The sequence below is a fragment of the Macrotis lagotis genome, chromosome 1 (assembly GCF_037893015.1).
Source record: "Macrotis lagotis isolate mMagLag1 chromosome 1, bilby.v1.9.chrom.fasta, whole genome shotgun sequence".
NCBI lineage: Eukaryota > Metazoa > Chordata > Mammalia > Peramelemorphia > Peramelidae > Macrotis > Macrotis lagotis.
Genome location: NC_133658.1, coordinates 129,942,011 through 129,960,279, shown reverse-complemented (window position 1 = coordinate 129,960,279; position 18,269 = coordinate 129,942,011). Strand labels below are relative to the sequence as shown.

The following is an 18,269-nucleotide window of genomic DNA, read 5'->3' as shown; positions in this document are numbered from 1 at the left end:
GGCGCGTCAGCGGGGCAGGGCCGAGCCCCCGGCCGCTCGCTCCATCAGCAGGAGGGCTCTGCCATTGGCTGGAGGGAGGAGCCGCGGCCCAGGAGATTGGAGGAGAGGAGTGCCACCTCCTCCCCATCCTCCTCCTCCCTCGGCTCCGATCGCCTCCTTCTCCCAGTAAGCTCGCTCCAGACCTCCTCTCGGTTGCCGGACAGTTAACAGCGGCGAACGGCGCGGCCGCGGACCCCCCAGGAGCTGCGAAGGTGAGCCTCGGGCTCCTTCCCAGAAGAGCAGCGATCCACACCTGGCTGAGGACAGCTGGGGCCCTGGGTCAGCCGCCTCTGCGTCTCAGGGCCCTGGAGGGGGCTGCTGGGTGAGAGGATGAAACCCGGGGATCCAAGCCAGGGAGAGGGCAGTCACATGAAGGGGTAGGAGATGGCGGTTGTCTCCTCTTCTTTGGCCCCGGGGATGCCAGGGCTTCAGGAACAGTGCCCTGAGTAGCTTGGCTGTGTGAAGGGAACAAGCCCAGCTTGGCCCTAATTTTTTTTAATGCCTAGGATTATGATTGAATGAGAAGAAGGTGATTTACTTGTATTGCGCCATGCAAGCAGTTAACCTAGAAATGTGTGTTTGTGTGTGTGTGTGTGTGTGTGTGTGTGTGTGTGTGTTTCATGCGCGCGCAGGGGGTGACAGGGAGGCATCTGCAGGAAGAAAATAATTTCGTTTTATTTCCAATGGGAGGAGGTGGTTTGTGCGAATTCCGAAGTGGGCAGACATGAGTTAAGAGATCTTGAGACCAGGTGTGTTTGCCTTGAGGGGGTGGATGGGCGTTTCCCTCCAGGTGAGAAGGAGGGGTATTTTGGATTGCATCCCTTGGTGTCCCAGAATGTCTACATTGTGATCGTATGGGGGAACTGGAGACATGCTCCGGGAGGTTTTGTGGTTTGGAGCATGACGGTGTTTCTCCACGTACAGGTGTGGCTTGCTCTGATAAGATACTAGTCCTGCGTTGATAGGAGATGGGCAAGGAGGCGTCTGCAAACACTCCAGTCTTTTTTTTTAAAAATCTAGTCTCTTTCTCCCTGTAAACCTTGTCTCTATGAAAGGTTTTAGCCCAGATGACCCCAAATCCTTTCTGGCTCTAATTCTATTAGCTTAGCAGTTTTATTGGTTGACAAACCTTGGAGGAAAATATATGATGGGGCCTACTCGGTCCTTTTTCCTAAGAAGTGAAGATAAGATAGCCCGCTGTGAATGGAGATCGCCCAGAGGATTATTGTGAGGTTCGAATGAGATCAGAAAAGCACTTGGTAAATTGTAAGATGCTAAATATAACCCTACAGCAGATTGCACCATCTCTCTGTAAGCATTTTGCTGAAAGGAGATTGACAGAGTGCAGGAATTGGGTCCCAGAGGTGATCTAACCCAAACTCCACATTTTAAAGATCACAGATATCCAATTCAACATTAAAGAAAGGGGCAAAGGTTGAGATTGAATGGGCAACGGCATGCCTTGGGGGTTGGGGAGCAGGGAGGAGGCTGGCTATCTGGTAACTATTCAGAGATGGCAGAGAGGAAACCCAAGGGGAAGGAGACGAGGAACTGCGTGGCAGTAGCTACCACAACATATTCAGTCCGGCCGATCCTCGAATTCTTTCCTCCAGAGAACCCATCCCCAAACCCCATCCAAGGATGCTCGCTCGTTTCTTGCCCTTCCATCTCCTCCTCCATCAGGCCTTAGAATTTAGAAGGAAAAAGAATCCGTCGTTCTTCCTGCTAAGATGCTTTTTGAGCTCGCTGCTCTCGAAGCAGGGGGAAAGACAGGTGAGGAAGTGGGTAGGGGTAGAGATCGCTGGAAGGGCCTGGCCCGGTTGGTTGCTGGAAGCTTCTAGAACGAACAAAGTAACCCGTGGTGCTGCCCTGGGTGTGGGCTGAGAGGCAAGGGAAGGGGGAAGGGCAGGGCAGGAGCGGGAAGGTAGGAGGAGCCAGGTGGTGATGGCAAGATCTGGGAATGGTAGGAAGAAAAAGGAAGTCGGGGTGGGCAAGGCAATAGAGGGGAAAGGAAAGAACTCGTTTAGTGAGGCTCCCCCGGGAATGGGAAGGTGTAGATTCCAACCCACTCTCGAACACTTAGGAGCTTGGAAAGTCACTTCTCCTACAAATTTAGTTCAGCATACATTAAGAATTCATTTTCTAGCAGGGAGGACGTTGGGGATCACTAAGGAAGAACCAACAAGTAGATAAAGTCTCTACAATCCTGGAATTTACTAGTCCAATATACTTATAAAACGTAGTTCAAATCCGGCTTCAGACACTTAATAATTACCTTAGCTGTGTGGCCTTGGGCAAGCCACTTAACCTCATTTGCCTTGCAAAAAAAAAAAAAGGTATTACAATACAGTTTAGAGAGGCAAACCTGGGAAGAAACTCCCATCATTCTCCAATCCAAGAAGTTTCCCAGAGGCTTTCACTATATTCTGTTTAGCCTTTACAATCCACTGTTGCTTTTTAAAAAGTATTTTGATGAGCCTGTGGGCTCTAACTACATAGTGTGTGTATGTGTGTCTGTGTGTGTGTGTGTGTGTGTGTGTGTGTGTGTGTGTGCCCACACTCACTTAAAGATATTTTTCTGAGAGGAAAATTTCTGAAGAACTTTGACCAGACTACCAAAAAATAAAAAGCTATAAATAAATCTTTGTTTCAGGCTAGGAGGGAGTGAGAACTAGTAAACCAAGATAAGGATGCTAAGATAGGAGAATCTGGCAAATCCCTAAGCTCCCAGTTTTGCTTGAAGGCAGCTTCTCTAGAGACTTTCCAAGGCCCTTGATACAGTCTCTCAGTTGGTGGTGACCAGGCCTAGGAGACACTCCCTATGCAGAGTCAGCTCCCTCTGCTCCCAGGCCTTCCTTAAATAACAAGCTGGCAACATGCAAGAAGAATTAAGAAATTGCTGTATCAGAACAGAGTCCTGCAATGTTTTTCTTTCTGAACAAAAAAAAAAAAATTCAATTTGTTTTTGCTAATTAGGACATTTTTTTCTTTTTAAGAGAACATATACACTTATATTTATATTATAAAGAGACAGGCTCTAAAGTCATATATATATACACACAAATTTTTATGATATATACTATATAACACATATTGTATATGTGTAAATATACATATTTATGCATGTAAATATGTGTATGTATATAAATCTGTCATTTTTCAGTTGTATCTAACCTTTGTATGACCCCCACTAGTTTTCTTAGCAAAGGTACTGGAGTGTTTTGCCATTTCCTTCTCCAGATCATTTTACAAATAAGGAAACTGAGGTAGAGTTAAGTGACTTGTCCAGGGACACACAAGAAGCATCTGAGACCAGATTTGAACTCACATAGAAGTCTTCCTGGCTCCAAGCTTAATATTCTACAGACCTACAGACTACCTAACTATATATATATATATATATATATATATATATATATATATATATATAGTATGTGTATATACAAATACCTAGATGCTTATAAATGTATATGTTAATATTTATGAATGCAAAATACATGTCTATCCATATATAGTGTTGTTCAGTTGATTAAGTCATATCCAACTATTCCAGCTGCCTACATCTATCTATAGTACATACCATAAATATTTGTGTATATGGGGGTATGCGTGGAGAAAGAGAGAGGAGAGAGAGAGAAAGGTGACATTCCTTCTTCTTCCAGAAAGTCTCAGAGTAAAGTCTTACAACTCTCCTGTTGAATTTATTCTAAAGTCTTGTTTTGTTTCTTAATTGCACCATGAATTAGAGAGGGAGAAGAGTCTAAGGGTAGTAATGCCCAAAAACAGAAGAAGAGGAAGACAATCATTCTGTGACATTTTTTAAATAAAATGCACCAAGAACTGATCCAATCATTCTGGAGAACAACTTGGAACAGTGCCCAAAGGGCTATAATATTATGCATATTCTTGATCCAGCAATATCACTAGGTCTGTATCTCAAAGAGATCAAAAGAGAAGGACCATATGTACCAAATTACTTATAGCAATTCTTTTTGTAGTGACAAAGAATTGAAACTTAAAGAGATGCCTAGCAATAGGGGGAATGGCTAATCAGATTGTCATATATGAATGTGAAGGAATACTATAGTTCTGTAAGAAATTATGAGCAGGCAGACTTTAGAAAGGTCTAGAAAGATTTATATGAACTAATGCTAAGTGAAGTGAACAGAACTAATAAAACTTTGAACACATTAACAGCAACATTGTATTATGATTAACTATGATAGACTTAGTTCTCAGTAGTTAAACAAGCAATGATAATTCTAAAGGATTTTTGATGGAAAATGCCAAACACATTCAGAGAAAGAATTATGAAGTCTGAATACTATTTTCCCTTTTTTTTAAATTGGATTTTATCCTTTCTCGTGGTTTTTTCCTCCTTTAGTTCTAATTCTTCTCTTTTTTTATATAATATGACTAGTATAGAAATATATTCAACATGTATAACCTATATCAGATTACTCATTGTCATAGAGGAGGAGGGAAAAGAGAAGTAGAAAAATATGGAACTCAAAATCTTACAAAAAAAGAATGTTGAAAATTATATTTGTAATTGGAAAATAAACATTTTTTTAAAAAAATGAACCAAATAGATGGAAGTTCAGAAGGAACCATAAACAAGTGGTAAAACTTTGAAACTAAAGTGTATGTAGTCTGTGCATAAGAGAAATTTGGACTTTCCTGTACAATCTTCTTTTTAAATTCTTCCACGTATGTGGAAATGCTTGAGTCTGTCAAATTTTAAATAAAGAAAAAGTTGAATTTTTTTAAAGTCATTAAGGGTTGGCTAGGTGTCGCAGTGAGGGGCATCTAGGTGGCACAATGGATAGAGCACAGGACCTGGAGTCAAGAGGACCTGAGTTCAAATCTGGCCTCAGACACTTAATAATTACCTAGCTGTGTGGCTTTGGGCAAGTCACTTAACCCCACTGCCTTGCAAAATCAAAAAAAAAAAGTCATTATCTGTTAGAAGGAAGGCTGGGGGAAGTTACAGTAAAGCCCCCTACGACCCATTTTCAGCCCTGATTCTGCTGTTCACCACCTGGGTGACCTTGGGCAAATCTTGTTTTGGGCCTCAGTTTCTTCATCTGTGAAAGGGAAAATTAGATCAGATGTACTATAGAATCCCTTCCAGTTTTTAATCAATCATTTCTAATCTCTAAAAACCATGCCCCCCTTCCCTGATAGTTTTCATCCATGATTAATGACCATAGCAGAAGAGCTAGAAGAACCTCAAAAGCCTGTAGTCCAACTCCCCTGGTTGTATAAATGAGAAACAGACTCCTAGATGGAGTTGGTAGAAGAGAGGTTTGAACCCAGTTCCCTGACTTCGAAGTCAATGTTTTTTCCCTTGTACCATAGCATCTCCATTTCATCATGTTTTCTGTATGTTAGTCTGATTTTAAACAGATGGGATTTTAAAATTATTTTTCCCCAGAGCTGCCCTTAATTATGTATTTTTCAGCTGGCAAGCACTTCAAAATTAATAAAGATGTATGCCCTAAATAATAGTGAAAGTAAGTAACCTTCTTAAGAGAAAATGAAGATAAGGTTTTGTAAAAACTGTTCCAATAACAGGTGACGACATTGATGTAACTCATTTAGATTTGCAAAGCATTTTACCTCATTTTAACCTCACAATGTTCCCGTGAGGTAGGTACTAGAGGAATATTCCAGTTTTATAGATGAGCAAACAACAAAAATCCAGAGAAGTTCAAAAAATAGCAAGTGTGGAAGTCCAGAGAACCCAGGTTTTCTTTTGACTCTAGCTCTGTCACTCTCTCTATCCCCAGCACCATATTACCACTTCCTGATATCCTTGTTGCCTGGCAACAGTAGCAGCATTAAATATTCAAAATGCTTCAACATGCAAAGTTAAGGGGTGAGAGCACATTACAGGGCTATTAAATGTCCAATAAACTCTGTTCCTGGGAAGTCACCTTGGTGCCTAAAGCAAGGTGTCAAAACAAGGATCCAACTTAGGCCACCTATTGCAGATCTAGTAGGCTGCTGAAGGAGACACCACAGAAGTGCTCGTTTAGAGCATTTTAAAATGTGAAGTACTGTGAGGATTATCTGAGTCTCCTGGAAAGCTAGATGGCTGAGTCATTGGGCCAAGTTATTGAGCTAGCTGCCTTTAACCCTGCTTTTTTGGTCTTTTACTCCCCTTCTCCTCTTATCAATCAAGTTGGCCTACTTGTAATTTTTCCAATATGACACTCCTCCTATCTGTATATCTTTACTCTAGCTGTCCCCACACTTAGGATTCTCTGCTCCCTCAACTGTGCTTCTCAGTTACCAGAGATTCCTTTAAGATAGTTCAAATCCTACTGCCTGCAGGACCCCTTAACTAACCTCTCTAGCTTCTGGTAATTGTTATTGAGTCATTTCAATACACTCTGACTCTTCCTGACCCATGTGGAAATTTCTACTCAAGTAGCTTGCCATTTCCTTCTCTAATCCATTTGACAGATGTGGAAACAATGAGGCCAGCAATGAGTTGCCCAGGATCATCTAGTATGATTCTTTTTAAATGCACATCTAAAGGAAGGAGAAAAACCAAGTGAGCCAAGGACTGATCGAAAATGGCTATGGATTGATTTCATAGGTCAGATTACTCACTCTTAGTCGGTGCATCCTAGGGGCTATAGAACTGGGCTTGGAGTTGGAAAAATCTGCATTTGTATACTGCTTCTAATACTTCTAATACTAACATGTTGACTGACCATGTCACCTAGATGAGAAGAGAGGAGGAAACAAGCTATATAGGATGTGCTTTACAAATATCTCTTTTGATCCTCACAATAACCCTGAGAGATAGATTCTACTCTTACCCCAATTTTACAGATGAAGAAACTAAGTTAAATTATACAATAAGTGTTTGAGATAGGATTCAAACTCAATTCTCCCAAATTCTAAGAACAGTATGCTACAAACTATGACACATAACAACCTATGGTTACTCAAGCCCAAATTAAATTTCCCTCCACGCTGTTCTGGTTAATTGGACTATAAAAACAAAATAATCGAGTTAGTTTAAAAAAAGCTCACTATTTTTGAATTCTAGCTCTATTCCTTATAACCTGTGTGACTTAACCTTCTCTGGGTCTCAGTTTCCTCCTCTGTAAAACTAAGAGACTATGAAATAATTTCTAAGATCCACTCTGGTTATACCATTCAGTGATCCTGTGATTTCAGAATGACCCAAGGTTTAACCAGATAGTTCAATATACCTTGGCCTCAAGAGCTTCCAGGACCTTTTCATTTTGCTATGCCCAGCTAAGCAGGGGACATCTCTGTAAACATGAGTTCTAGCTACATGGACATGGTCTAAGATTCTTGGGGTGGGAGATTAAAGGGGAAGAGGATAAACAGGCATTAAATGTGTCATCATCTTTGAGTTAGTTAGGAGGCTTACCAGAACCATCATTAGAGGAGCCCCAAGTTCCTGGTCTAGAAGAACGCCCTTCTCTCTATAACTCAGGCATCCCTGAATGGGACAACGGGGCACGTACCTATGGGGGAGTGGGTCTTCTCCCTCTTGAGGTCTCTCTCCAGGGGGAAGGAGCCCTTCCCATTTCAGATGGTTGGAAGGCTTTGTATCTGAGAAATTTCCATTTCCCTTCTTCTGAACTTGGAGCAATATGTAGACAAAACTATTTTTGATTCAAGTAAGGAAAATCTTTATGACAACCAGAAGGAAATGGGTTGTTTCAGAAAATTATGACATTGGGTGACCACTTTTTCAGGATATAGTAGAGATTTCTCCTCAGCTTTGGGTTGGACTAGTGAGAATTTTCCTTTTTTTCTTTCTATCATCGACCCCTTGGGCAGTCTGATAATGCCTACAGACCATTTCTCAGAATTATGTTTTTAAAGCACAAAATAAAATACACAGAATGACAAAGGAAATCAATTATACTGAAATACAATTACCAAAATATTTTTGAAAAAGAAATTTGTCACAAATACTTAATTGTGATTTGTTGTCTACATTCATAATTAAATGCAATTGTGATTTGTTGCCCACATTCTTAATTAAAGGAAATGCTAAATTTCAGTTAATGAAACTTAAGTTGTAATTTTTTTTCCATTCAAGTTCATGGATTTCTTAAAATCTATCCATAGACCTTTTTTGGATGGGGGAGTCTATGAACCTTGGGTTAGGAATCTCTGGTCTTGAGGGCTCCAAGAATCCACCCAGCTCCAATGGGCATCTAGTGTGTTTCCAGGTAAAAGAGGTATGTATCTTTCTAAGTGAATCTCTAGAAGGCAGAATTGTGGTTTTTGTGATTAAATGAATATTCGGGTAACATGAGATAACCTCTTGGCACAAAGAGGCAGAAAAGTGGGGAACAAAGGTTGAAAGCAGAAAGGGAAAAAAGAGAATAGAATTTTATAAGTAGTGACGGGTTTTTGTTTTGGTTCCATTTTTTGGTTGTTGTTTTAATTTCTCTGTGGAAAGTTCCACTGGGATTTTCTATTGGTCCCAAAAGAGCATTAGTGAATAAGTCGTTAACATGTATAGTCAGACAATCAACAAGCACATAAATAACCAGGCAAGATATATACAAAGTGAATGGAAGGGCATTCTCAGAATGGAGGAGAGGATCAAAGAAAGGTCTCCTGTAACATAATATCTTACTCTAGTCAGACACTTAATTAAATTAATACATGAGTCCATGGAATCTATCTTCTTTTCATGTTTCATGACATAGAAGGAACTCTTGACTTCCTAAAGGCTAGACTTGAAGAGCATCACCTCTACAAGATCTAACCAAGCAGGACATATATCCAAAGCTTTCTAGGCAATGGACTGGATGTCTTCTACCCAAGGACCATCTAACTAAACTTAGAAAGGCTGACCAAATTCATCCCAGGGTGTTGATTTTTTTCATTCCACACCTCCTCTTTTCATAAGTTGAAAATCTGAAAGACCTTCTACCAACTTGTAGAGGGGTTTTAATCTGCTTCAGTGGGTATGATCTCTGGTCCCGCAGGTGGTGAAGAAATGAATAACTTTTTTACTCCCCATACCCCCACCAATACCACCTTTATTCATATCAGTATAACTGTAGATGATTAAAGTCATTCATCTTAAGCCATTAACCCATCTGCTGACAAGAGATAAAAGGCATACACGAACTATTTTCGTGAGAGGGAGTATTAGCAGTGTAAACACTGAAAGTGGTGGTTAATTTATAAAATAATTTTGTCATATTTATATATTTTATTTAATTTAAGGTAGGAACTGTCAGTAGTATTACCAACATCCCAGTATTTCTCTCCCTAGATTCCCGTCTCCTCTCTGTTTCTATTTCTCTCAGGATTTTTCCTACTATCCCAGGCTTAAGGGTAATATACATTTTTAAACAAAAATTTTAAAGCACTTCAACAGCCATTCATTAAACCCCTACTATTTGTCAGGCAGGATACAAAAACAAACATCAAGCATCCCTACCTTCCAAGAGCTTAGTCTATCTTGAAGACAACATATACATATGTAATTATGTGTAAAATATATAAATTAAAAAGTGATTTTCATAAGGGGACAGTTAGAAAGGAAAGAAGAAAACAGTCACTATGCTCTACAAATATTAGCACTTTACAAATATTATCACTTTTGATCCTCACAACAACATTGGGAGATAGGTGCTGTTCTTATCCCCATATTACAGGTGAGAAAACTGAGGCAGGCAGCAGTGAAATTACTTGCTTAGGGACACTTAGCTTAGTAAGAACTGGAGATTAGATTTGATTAAGACTCTAGAAGTATTACAGCAGGTACTCTAGAAAAGGACTACAGCAGATAGGAGGATCAGGAGAAAAAACTGGGCATGGTTATCCTGGAGAAGAGAAGACTTGGTGAGAATATGGTAACCATCTTCTATGTGAAGAGTTGCTACCTGGAAGAAGGAGCTTAAGGATTGTTTGACCATAAGGGGAAGAACTAGGAACAGAGGTCTAAAGCAGGATTGGCCCTTCCTAACAATCAAACAGATTGAAAAGTGAGTGAGCTACCTCAGGACATAGTAGCAGCCCTGTCCCCAAGCCCTCCAAGCAAAATCTGGATAGATTGGCAAAAAAGTGCTGGCTAGATTGAGCAGGACCAGAGACCCCTTCTAAGTGCTGAGATTCTCTGATAGTTTTCCCAGGGAATCACATCCAGAGGCTGCTCTGACCCAAGGCTAACATTTCTGTTTGTTGTAAAGGAAAAGTGATTCTTTAGACATGGTCATTGGACCAGCACCTTCCTAGATCTGGGCTCCCCAAGAAGGCTTGGCAAAGGTAAATAAGTCTCCAAAGAGAATATTGAGCATTCCCATGTGTAGGGGTGAAGACCTACCTTTAAGAATGCCAAAAAAAAAAAAAAAGAAAGAAAAGAAATGCCTAGAGGATCCTTCAGAGGTTCAGGTCCCTTCAATCAGTAGTGGGTTCTAGAGCCAATTTTATGGGTTGTTGTGACCAGAGACCCAGCACCTACAGATCCTCCTATGGGTTTTAGACATTAGCAAGACTACTCTGGTACTAATTTCAACATGATTTGAGAGAATCAATTGTTAAATTTTCAATGCGAGTATTTACACCTGGGAAATAAGATACCCCCCAAAACTTAACTTACTATTTTGTTGGTTATCTAGATCTAAGAAAGTGATAAACAAAACAGTAATATAGATTAAACTTAATGTGTGAATCATGAATACATTTTTTTACCCTGAAGAACTGATAGTTAAATATCAGCACACCCTGCTACCCTCCTCACTTCTGCTTTTTAGAATCCCTCATTTCCTTTAAGCTCAAAAACCATTTTCTAAGCTTTCACAGAATAGTTTTCTATTTCTCCTCAATTACTTTGTCTTTATCTGTGTAAATATTGTATTTCTTAACTGGGATTCAATTCTGCAAGCATTTCTTAATTACCATAAAGGTAATTATTAGAGAATTATTTTACTAGTATATTAATGACCAATCATTAAATTGGGATCCAGACTTTTCTCCTTAGTTTCCAGCTTTTGTCTCTGAAGGACTTGATGCCTATTCTTAAGGTACATGCTCTTCAATTTGGGGCAGGACCACAACTAAGAGACCCAGTTTAGAGTATAAACAGAATGCAGTTTGGATGAGATCTTATTCTGAGGAAAGTAGCCCCTGCCCTTTCCTATCAGACTTTAGGGTGACCCAGCTCATGAGGTAGAAAACCAGCTAGAGTGACCTGGAAGGCAATACTTACACACAGGTGGGAAAGAAGAGAGGAGGGAAGAGTAATCCAACTTGACTGGAATGTCAAGTGAACAAGAGAGTTGAGTGAAATCAGTCTAGAAGATAGGTTGACCCGTCAGACAAAAAGGTTTTTGGTGTCAAACAGAAGGGTAGTAGGAAGCTCCTGTAGCTTCTTAGCTGCTGTGGGGAGAACAGATTGGGGAGGGGAAGAGGCTGGAGGCAGAGTCTAATTAGGAAGTTTGTCCTGGCAAGAGGTGGCAAGGGCCATGACCTAAAGATATTGCTGAGGGGTTGGTGTTTGTCCTTCATTCTTGAAAAAGACCATGACATCAGGGAGCTGATGCTATGACATGCACGTGAATTTGATATGAGTGAGGGGATGCTACGTGGGAATGAATGAACACAGGGCTAGGAAGTCCACTCTCCTATCCCTCTCCAACCAAAAGTTGAAGGAATTAAGACTTCAAACTGCTCCAGCAATAAGGAACATTTTTTTTAAATCCATGAGAGGTAGAATGGCATAATGATGGTCTACCTTTGGAATCAGCTCCCTCTGGCGATTTTCTGTGCTTACAAAAGTTATTAGAAAGATCTTCTACACACACACACACACACACACACACACACACATATGAAATACAGCTGATGAAATACTGAATCTGTAGACACACAATTTTGTATGTGTAGATATATACATATATATAAAAACATACAATGTGTCTTAAATGAGAGCAACTATATAAATATAAAATATAGTATGTGCTTATATATTCACAAATAGTTACATATTGTGTATATATGTTTGTATGTACAATATGTTAATACATACCTGTTTATTCATATGTAATTATATACACATATGTAATTCATGCTGTTTAATATATGTGTTCTCTCTATATAATATATTTACTTAACTAGTTTTATGTATATGTATAATATATATTACAAGGGCAGCAGTGAATAGAGCACTGGGTCTACAGTGAGGAAGAGTCATCTTCCTGAGTTTAAATCTGACCTCAGACACTATGTGACCCTGAGTGAGTCACTTAAACCCGTATGCCTTAGTTCCTCATCTCTAAAATGAGCTAGAGCAGGAAATGGCCAGCTACTCTAGCATCTTTGTCAAGAAAATGCCCCCAAATTGGTTCATAGTCAGATGTGATCAAAAAACTAACAACAAATATAGACTACATTATAGTGAATAAGTTTATATACTATATAGATTTATATTATATTTATATTAGATATTATATATATTTGTGTGAATACATGTGTAAAAGCACATGTATGTGTGATCCATGCCATTTGATGATAGATATCCCATGGATATATTGCATAAATATAATACATTGTATATTATACTTTTATACATATATACTATATAAGTATATGCTATTTGTATACACATAGAGACATATTTGTATATATTTATATATACTTGTTATTCAATTGTTTTTGGTTGTGTCTGACTCTTTGGACCCCATTTGGGGTTCTCTTGGCAGAGATACTAGAGTGGTTTGCCATTTCCTTCCCCTACTCATATGACAGATGAGGAAACTGAGGCAGAGTTAAATGGCTTGCCCAGGGTCACACAGCTGCTTGGTGTCTGAGGCCAGATTGGAACTAAGATGAGTCTTCCTCAATCCAGACCCATTGCTCTGATAACTAGCTGCTGTATATATATGTAAATATACAAAATTGTCAGGCATGCATATACATATAAACATATAAACATACAATAAATAACGCTTAAATAGCAGGCACCATATGCATTTGTGTATGCACATATAAATACACATGTAATTATATGTAACTCTATATGGAGAGGTACGTGTCGTATCATCTATTCCGTTTGGTGTGCTTAATAGCTCAGAGGCCATAGTCTGTGTATATACTTAATTGGGAACAAGTTGTGTATAACCTGGAATGAGCCCAGAACTATGTTGAACCCTTTGAGGAATCATAAAATAAGTGTAAGCTTCAAAGAGCTTCCAGTCCAGTGGGAAACACACAATTATATGTGAAATGTGTTGTTTCCCCCATTAGCGCAGAAGTGCTGGGAGAGCAGAGGCTGCTGCATTTTTATTTTTGTATCTGTCTTACTCAGAATTGGACCTGACCCATATTAGCAGACTTACTTTTTTGTTATTAAATGTAAAAACAGCAGCAACAACAACAACAATAGTAATGAGATTCAGACTGGGGTAGCTCAGTCAGTCAGCTCTCCTTTATGAAGAGCTTCCGGTGTCTGGGGTTTTGTGCAAGGTGAAGGAGAGAAGCCCACCAGCATCTGGGGTGCTGGGGGAAATCCAGAAAGGTCTGGTTTAGACTGTGGTACTTCTGGAAGGAAGCTGAGGATTCCATGAAGCAGAAATGGGGACAGACTCGTGCAAAGAAGGAATGAAAAATCATTAAATCTGATAAAATATATCAAATACAAAAACAGACCATCTCTCCCCTCAGGAAGCTTAAACTTTAATAATGGAGGCAACATGGAGAGGGAAGGGTTAGGCAGGGAGGGGCCTATGGGAAGTTACTGGAAGGGCAAGTAGAGAACTGGGGGAAGCACCCTTTCTAGGAAACATGGCAGAGGTGAATTTGATGGCAGTTCCCCAGAACTGCAAATGAAAGGAGAGGAGCTCCAGGTACCCGAAACAGCAGGACAAGTGAGGGCAATCACCAATCAGGAGAGCAGGATCCCAGGGCGGAGGTTCCAGAGATGAAAAGATTAAATCCCTAGTCCAACTAGATGAGATAGCATGACTAGGGAAGAGGGAATGCCTGCTGAAGGATGAGCTGTATTCTCCTTTGATTAGATCATAATCTGGCTTGTGTCCCTCTTTGCTACAATCCAAGGTTAAGTATTGCTTTTAAGGGGTTCCCCCATAAAGAACCTCAAAGGAAATTTGCAGATTACATTTCCTTCAAGGTTGTCAATCTTTGCTATTTTTTTAATTATAGAAGTATCCTACTTCTTCCTGATATCACATTATGACAAAAAAAAGTCTTTCTTTTGTATTCCCTCCTTTTCCTTTAAAGGTTTCTAAATAAAACCAGAATTTTTGTGACCCCTCCCCTTTTTTTCTTTCAGATCAGCTACCATGGGAAAAATCCGCTTGGGATACTGGATTTTGGCTCTCTTCATTGTGACCTGGAGTGATCTAGGTCTCTGTAAGAAACCAAAGCCAAGACCTGGAGGGGGATGGAACAGTGGAGGAAGCAACCGCTACCCTGGCCAGCCAGGTAGCCCTGGAGGCAACCGATATCCTGGCTGGGGGCACCCTCAGGGAGGTGGCACCAATTGGGGTCAGCCCCATCCTGGGGGCTCCAACTGGGGTCAGCCTCATCCTGGGGGTTCCAGCTGGGGTCAACCACATGGTGGCTCTAACTGGGGTCAGAGTGGTAGCAATTACAATAACAAGTGGAAACCAGATAAACCCAAACCCAATCTAAAACATGTGGCTGGGGCAGCTGCTGCTGGGGCGGTTGTGGGAGGGCTGGGTGGCTACATGCTGGGGAGTGCCATGAGCAGGCCCGTCATGCACTTTGGCAATGATTATGAAGACCGCTACTACCGTGAAAACCAGTACCGCTACCCCAACCAAGTCATGTACCGACCCATTGACCAGTACAGTAACCAGAACAATTTTGTGCATGACTGTGTCAACATCACAGTGAAACAACACACTACCACCACCACTACCAAGGGGGAGAACTTCACAGAAACCGATATCAAGATCATGGAGCGCGTGGTGGAGCAGATGTGTATCACACAGTACCAGAATGAATACCAAGCCGCAGCTCGGTATGGCAACATGGCATTCTTCTCAGCCCCCCCAGTGACCCTCCTCTTTCTCAGCTTCTTGATTTTCCTGATTGTGAGCTAAGAAGCCTTCCAATGATTACTCTCTCTATGTTTATTCTCTTAATCTTTACAGAGAAGGGCATCCTTTGGTCTGCAAGGGCAGCCCAAATAGCAGCAGTTTCTCATTTCTATGTCTGTCACCCATAGGTTAAGGCCCTTCTCACTCATGAGCGAGCACTGGGGGATGGCCAGTAGATCCCAGAGGCCAGGTCAGCACTCTCCCTCCAAATCATTTTGATCATGCATCTGTCCGATCTATGCTGCCTTTGTCAGGATCCTTTCCAAGCAAGGAAAGCATTAGGTAACTTCTGGTCCACATAGACACTTGGGTCAGGTCGCAAGTTGAGGCTGAAATGGAAATGATTTCAAAACGTATTTTCCAAATAGACACTGCTTGCTTGAAATGTCACCCAAACGTTCCTCCCTCCTTGTAGTTCTTTAAATTAGTAGATTAGCAAACTTACACAAGGTACAAAGCCCCATTTCTTCTTTGTCTTATCAGCTGTGATATCAATGTTTTTTAGGGAACTCATTCATACATTTTAACACACCCTGATGTACTTCCCTCTCAATAATTTTCAACATTTGGAAAAAAAGACTGGAGACTGTCTAGGCAAACCATAGAAATCACCCAACTGTGTGGGCCCAGGCTCCAGCTGCCAAATAAGAAGAGCCATTGTTACAGAGTCCTGTGACTACTGTCTTGAATTTTATAATGGGGGATACTCAGCAGAGGCTGCACCAAAAATATATTCAGCCCAGAGGCCAAGTCTACTTGTCAACGGTGAAATAAGCATATTTGTGTAAGCTGTAGCCTGGGCTTTGGAGACTGTTCTTCTGGGGAACCCAAGTTTGGAAAGTGGTGTTACTTTGGGTGTACTTTGCTGTCATTTCAGACTTAACAATATGTATATATTGTTTAAATTCAGTATAAACCATGTCTGCCAATGTAGTCTACCCAAGAACATGAAGATGCAAAGCAGATACTCCCCAATAACTAAGAAAGTCCTCTCCAATGCTAGAAAATATTAAAGGTTACCACCATGTTGTTGAGTCTATTTGTCTATAAGCACATAGGCCAGCATTGGTGTCAGCATTGATAGGTTTAAGACAGAGGCTGATTGGCCCAGAAGAATCAGCATTTGGTTAAAGTATAATTTGTCTTTTTAGGATTTAAGGAGAGAGTTTGGTGAATTTATAAATAAAAGAAGCAGTTGTAGCTTTTTTTCCTGCCTCAAGATAAAGCAGCATCTATACTAGATGAACACTTAAAGTCAAAGTAAAAGAATTCCTCAGGTGGAAGAATTAGAAAAAATTAATCTTATTTTTTAATTAATCCAATCCCCAATAAGAATATCTCAGAAAAGGGTGGGAGAGGGGAAAGAAGACAGGGAGATGATCTGTCTAAATGATTTTTGTTTGAGTTGTAAAAAAAAAAATTGTTCTCGTAGAATAAATTAATAGCTTTCATTGTCACTGTTCTGCATTGTGATTGGCTTGCAATGTAAAGGTAATCTTTGTAATCAGTAAATTTTGGATATGATAAACTAGTAATCCTGCTCAGAACAATTGTCCCTCAGAGTAGTATCCAGTGTATTTTATTTCTTTCCAAGATTCCAGATGCCTATTCTATAGAAAAAAATATCTGTAGATTTTGAGCACCACCTGCTGAATGGACTCCTGCATGGGTCCATAATGCACAGGGGAATGTGGTCTTTGAAATTTGCATGCTCTTAGTAATATAAAGACATTTTCTAGATTTGTAACTTAGCACGTACTTGTTTTGATGTATTAAAAATTTATAAATGTTTAATATCTGACTAAAAATTAAACAGGCAACAGATGAAGTGAGCATCTTTTGTAAAGTCTCTTACTGAATATAGGCATTGATTTGCATGACTAATGGTTCCTATTTGGAAACCAGTTCATGGTTTCAGGAGCTCTTTTAATTTTTTTTATTTAAATTTGCCCTGTCATAAACTTTTCAGGAGCATGTCTTTGCCTTTGATAGTACCATTACAGATATCCTTTCTATCCTGCAATTTTATCATGGTTTCAATATATTGTGGACTGATAAAAAAAATTAAATGGGAATTTCGTGAAAGCTGCAGCAACATACAAAGGCTAGCAGATGACAGAGAGCCTATAATCAAATACTTAACCAAATTTTACAATAAGATTCTGCAACCATCCCATAAAAGAAAAAAATTTCAATCTTCTCTGGTACAAAAGGGGAGGCCAAAATATTTTACATGGATTTTTCTGATTTGGGGGAGGGAGTTGCCATGTTCTGTCCATAATGCTGGAGCCCAACTATACCTTCACCCTCTAGCAACCAACTTCTGGAAATGAATTGGTATGAACTTAGCAAGACTAATTCTTAACCTAAAGAAGAGTTCACTGCCAGACAAATGTTGGAAGCCTCTTCAATCTGGCAGAACTTGCTTTGTTTTGCTTTGGCTAACAGAATATTTAAGAACCCAGACTTATTATGATGAAGTATCAGAGGTGAACTTTTAGAGGAGAATCAGTTAAAAACACCAAAGCAAATTAATAAGGGGACTTCATGTCAGCAAAATGAAATTATCAATGCAGCTAAAGCCCCACGAGGTGCAAATTTCACAAGCATGGTATCTATGCTTTTGTTGAAATCATTAATAAAAATATTAAGCTACATAGGACTTGACCTATCCTCTGGGTGCTCCACCAGAGACCTTCCAATATGATGTTGAACCATAAATGACTTCTCTAGTCCCAGTCACTCAACTGATCATATTCAGTTGTTTTTCAGTCATGTCCAACTGTTCATGAATCCATTTAAGGTTTTCTTGGCAAAAACCTAGAGAACTAGAGTGGCTTGCCATTTTCTTATCCAACTCATTTTACACAAGAGGAACCTGAAGCAAACAGGGTTGAATGACTCACCCAGGTCACAGCTAGAAAAGTGTCAGAGGCCAGGTTTTAACTCAGCAAGATGAGTTTTCCTGATTCAAAGTGCACTGTGGCTCCTAGCTGCACCCAATTAGGCATTATTCCACATTTACCACAAGATAGCATTAGTTTGGAGCATACATTTTGCCTAAAATATAGGTAAACTATATTCAGCATTCTCCTGCTCTATCATTTCTGAAAACTTGTCAAGTAA

At 40.0% G+C, this 18,269-nt stretch overlaps 1 protein-coding gene across 6 annotated transcripts; it reads left to right on the top strand.

The window, feature by feature from the left end:
- Positions 1 to 49: 49 nt before the first annotated feature.
- On the top strand, positions 50 to 16,600 carry PRNP (prion protein (Kanno blood group)). 6 transcript variants are annotated; one of them, XM_074208151.1, is made up of 3 exons: positions 50 to 251; positions 8,167 to 8,279; positions 14,351 to 16,600. In XM_074208151.1, exon 3 carries the CDS (start codon positions 14,361 to 14,363, stop codon positions 15,144 to 15,146), a length of 786 nt encoding a protein of 261 aa, XP_074064252.1. In that variant the 5' UTR covers positions 50 to 251; positions 8,167 to 8,279; positions 14,351 to 14,360; the 3' UTR covers positions 15,147 to 16,600. The 6 variants fall into 6 exon arrangements, with proteins under 6 accessions (XP_074064252.1, XP_074064254.1, XP_074064248.1 ...); XM_074208153.1 differs by having other exon boundaries at positions 8,138 to 8,279; XM_074208147.1 differs by lacking the exon at positions 8,167 to 8,279.
- Positions 16,601 to 18,269: the final 1,669 nt, after the last annotated feature.

Coding starts and splice junctions, on each gene's coding strand:
- PRNP (XM_074208140.1), top strand. CDS start 370: ATGAAACCCGGGGATCCAAGCCAGGGAGAGGGCAGTCACATGAAGGG. Junction 417..14,350: donor GAGGGCAGTCACATGAAGGG/GTAGGAGATGGC, acceptor TTTTTCTTTCAG/ATCAGCTACCATGGGAAAAA.